Source organism: Chrysochloris asiatica, unplaced genomic scaffold (assembly GCF_000296735.1).
Source record: "Chrysochloris asiatica unplaced genomic scaffold, ChrAsi1.0 scaffold00025, whole genome shotgun sequence".
NCBI lineage: Eukaryota > Metazoa > Chordata > Mammalia > Afrosoricida > Chrysochloridae > Chrysochloris > Chrysochloris asiatica.
The window spans coordinates 798,753-800,228 of record NW_006408543.1 but is presented as its reverse complement, the minus strand read 5'-3'; the positions used below and the strand labels follow the sequence as shown (position 1 = coordinate 800,228).

The following is a 1,476-nucleotide window of genomic DNA, read 5'->3' as shown; positions in this document are numbered from 1 at the left end:
AAAACTCCACCTGTTTAAAGGGGTGAGGTGGGGTGCAGCCTTTGGTGTGTCATGGATGCAGAGGGGCTGCACCCAGGTGGGGGACTTCACAACTGGCCTAGAAATGGAGGTTGGAGGTGGACACCCGATGGCCACTGCCCTGCAGGCCGGCATGGACGCCAGGACCTGGCCAACGACAAGCTGGTCAGGACACTGCCATGATGACCAGGCTGACCGAAAGGGCTAGCATGTGGTTGCAGAGTGGTGAGAAGATCCCTCACAGGCATCCGAGAGGCCACGTGGGACCCCGCCTCAAGTCTCCACCAGGATCTCCACAATGTGGTCCAGCTCCCCCAGGTCGGCCTTGCAGCTGGGGCCGGGCGGCGCAGCGGTCAGGGGCGCCAGGCCCTCGAGTGTGTCGCAGGGGCCAGCCCTGGCGCCGCCCATCATGCCTGTCAGTACCGCGTCCAGGTCGTAATAGGAGCTGTCGACGTCCGACAAGAGGTCCTCCATGGAGCCGGGGCTTTTACTGTCCAAGGTCTCAAAGATCTGATCCAGAGACTTCTGGAAGCTTCCCCGGCTCTCCCGAGAGCTGTCCAGGTCCCACACGCTGCTGGGGGCGTGTCTGGGCGCCGGAGCCGGCATGCTGGACGTAAGGTCAGAGGTCATGTCTGGAGCAGGGCCGTCTTCAAAGCCTTTAGGGAAGCTGCTGTCGCCGCCGGGGCCAGGCCTGCTCCTCTCCTGGGCTGAGCGGCACAGGATGTCCGTGGAGACGAGGCGGTCGTGAGGAGGCGCGGGCCCTACACCCTGGGGAGCGGCCACCCGCCAGGTCCCGTCCTGGCTCATTTCCTGTTGGATCTGCCGAACGGTGTTAGCAATGAGCACCGAGCGGCAGAGGTTGGGTTCCACCAGCATGTGGCACAACTGCAGCTTCACCAGGGACATATCCAGCAGGGACTGTCGCTGCAGGTCATAGGAGGGGACAGCCCGAAAGCCGGCCACAGGCCCGTCCACCTCTTCCTCCGTGTCACATTTCCTCTTGAGTCCTCTTGCAAACATGGTGTCCTGTTGGGAACCAGTAAGAGGCCACTTAGTGTGGTGTAGACCCAGCCTTCAGTCCCCAGGGAGAGGAGGGAAGGGCAGCGGAAGGACTCCTGTCTAGTCAACACCAGAGCCAGGTCTATGCTAATTGGCGTTTTCATCACAAAAGGGAAAATGCACCACTCCCCGGTGGGAGGACGCCCCCACGGCTTAGCTGCTGGACAGGACACTCTGCTGAACAGTGACCACTGGGTCCAATTCCTCCACCTCCTCTCTGCGTGGTGGCCCCGCCGCACAGAAAGAACACAGCCAAGAAAGCTGCTCTCAGAGCCCCGGAGCTGCTAGGGGACAATGCACATCCCTGGTTTTCCAGGAGACCCCAATTTAAAGACCAATAACCTACATACAGCCCACCTAACAGCCTGCCCCCCCCACCCCCGACCTTCTTCACAGTCA

General features: G+C 61.4%; 1 protein-coding gene across 1 annotated transcript; it reads right to left on the bottom strand.

Moving 5' to 3' along the window:
- Positions 1–291: 291 nt before the first annotated feature.
- On the bottom strand, positions 292–1,038 carry CDCA4 (cell division cycle associated 4). Its single transcript, XM_006839482.1, has one exon. It carries the CDS (start codon positions 1,036–1,038, stop codon positions 292–294), a length of 747 nt encoding a protein of 248 aa, XP_006839545.1.
- Positions 1,039–1,476: the final 438 nt, after the last annotated feature.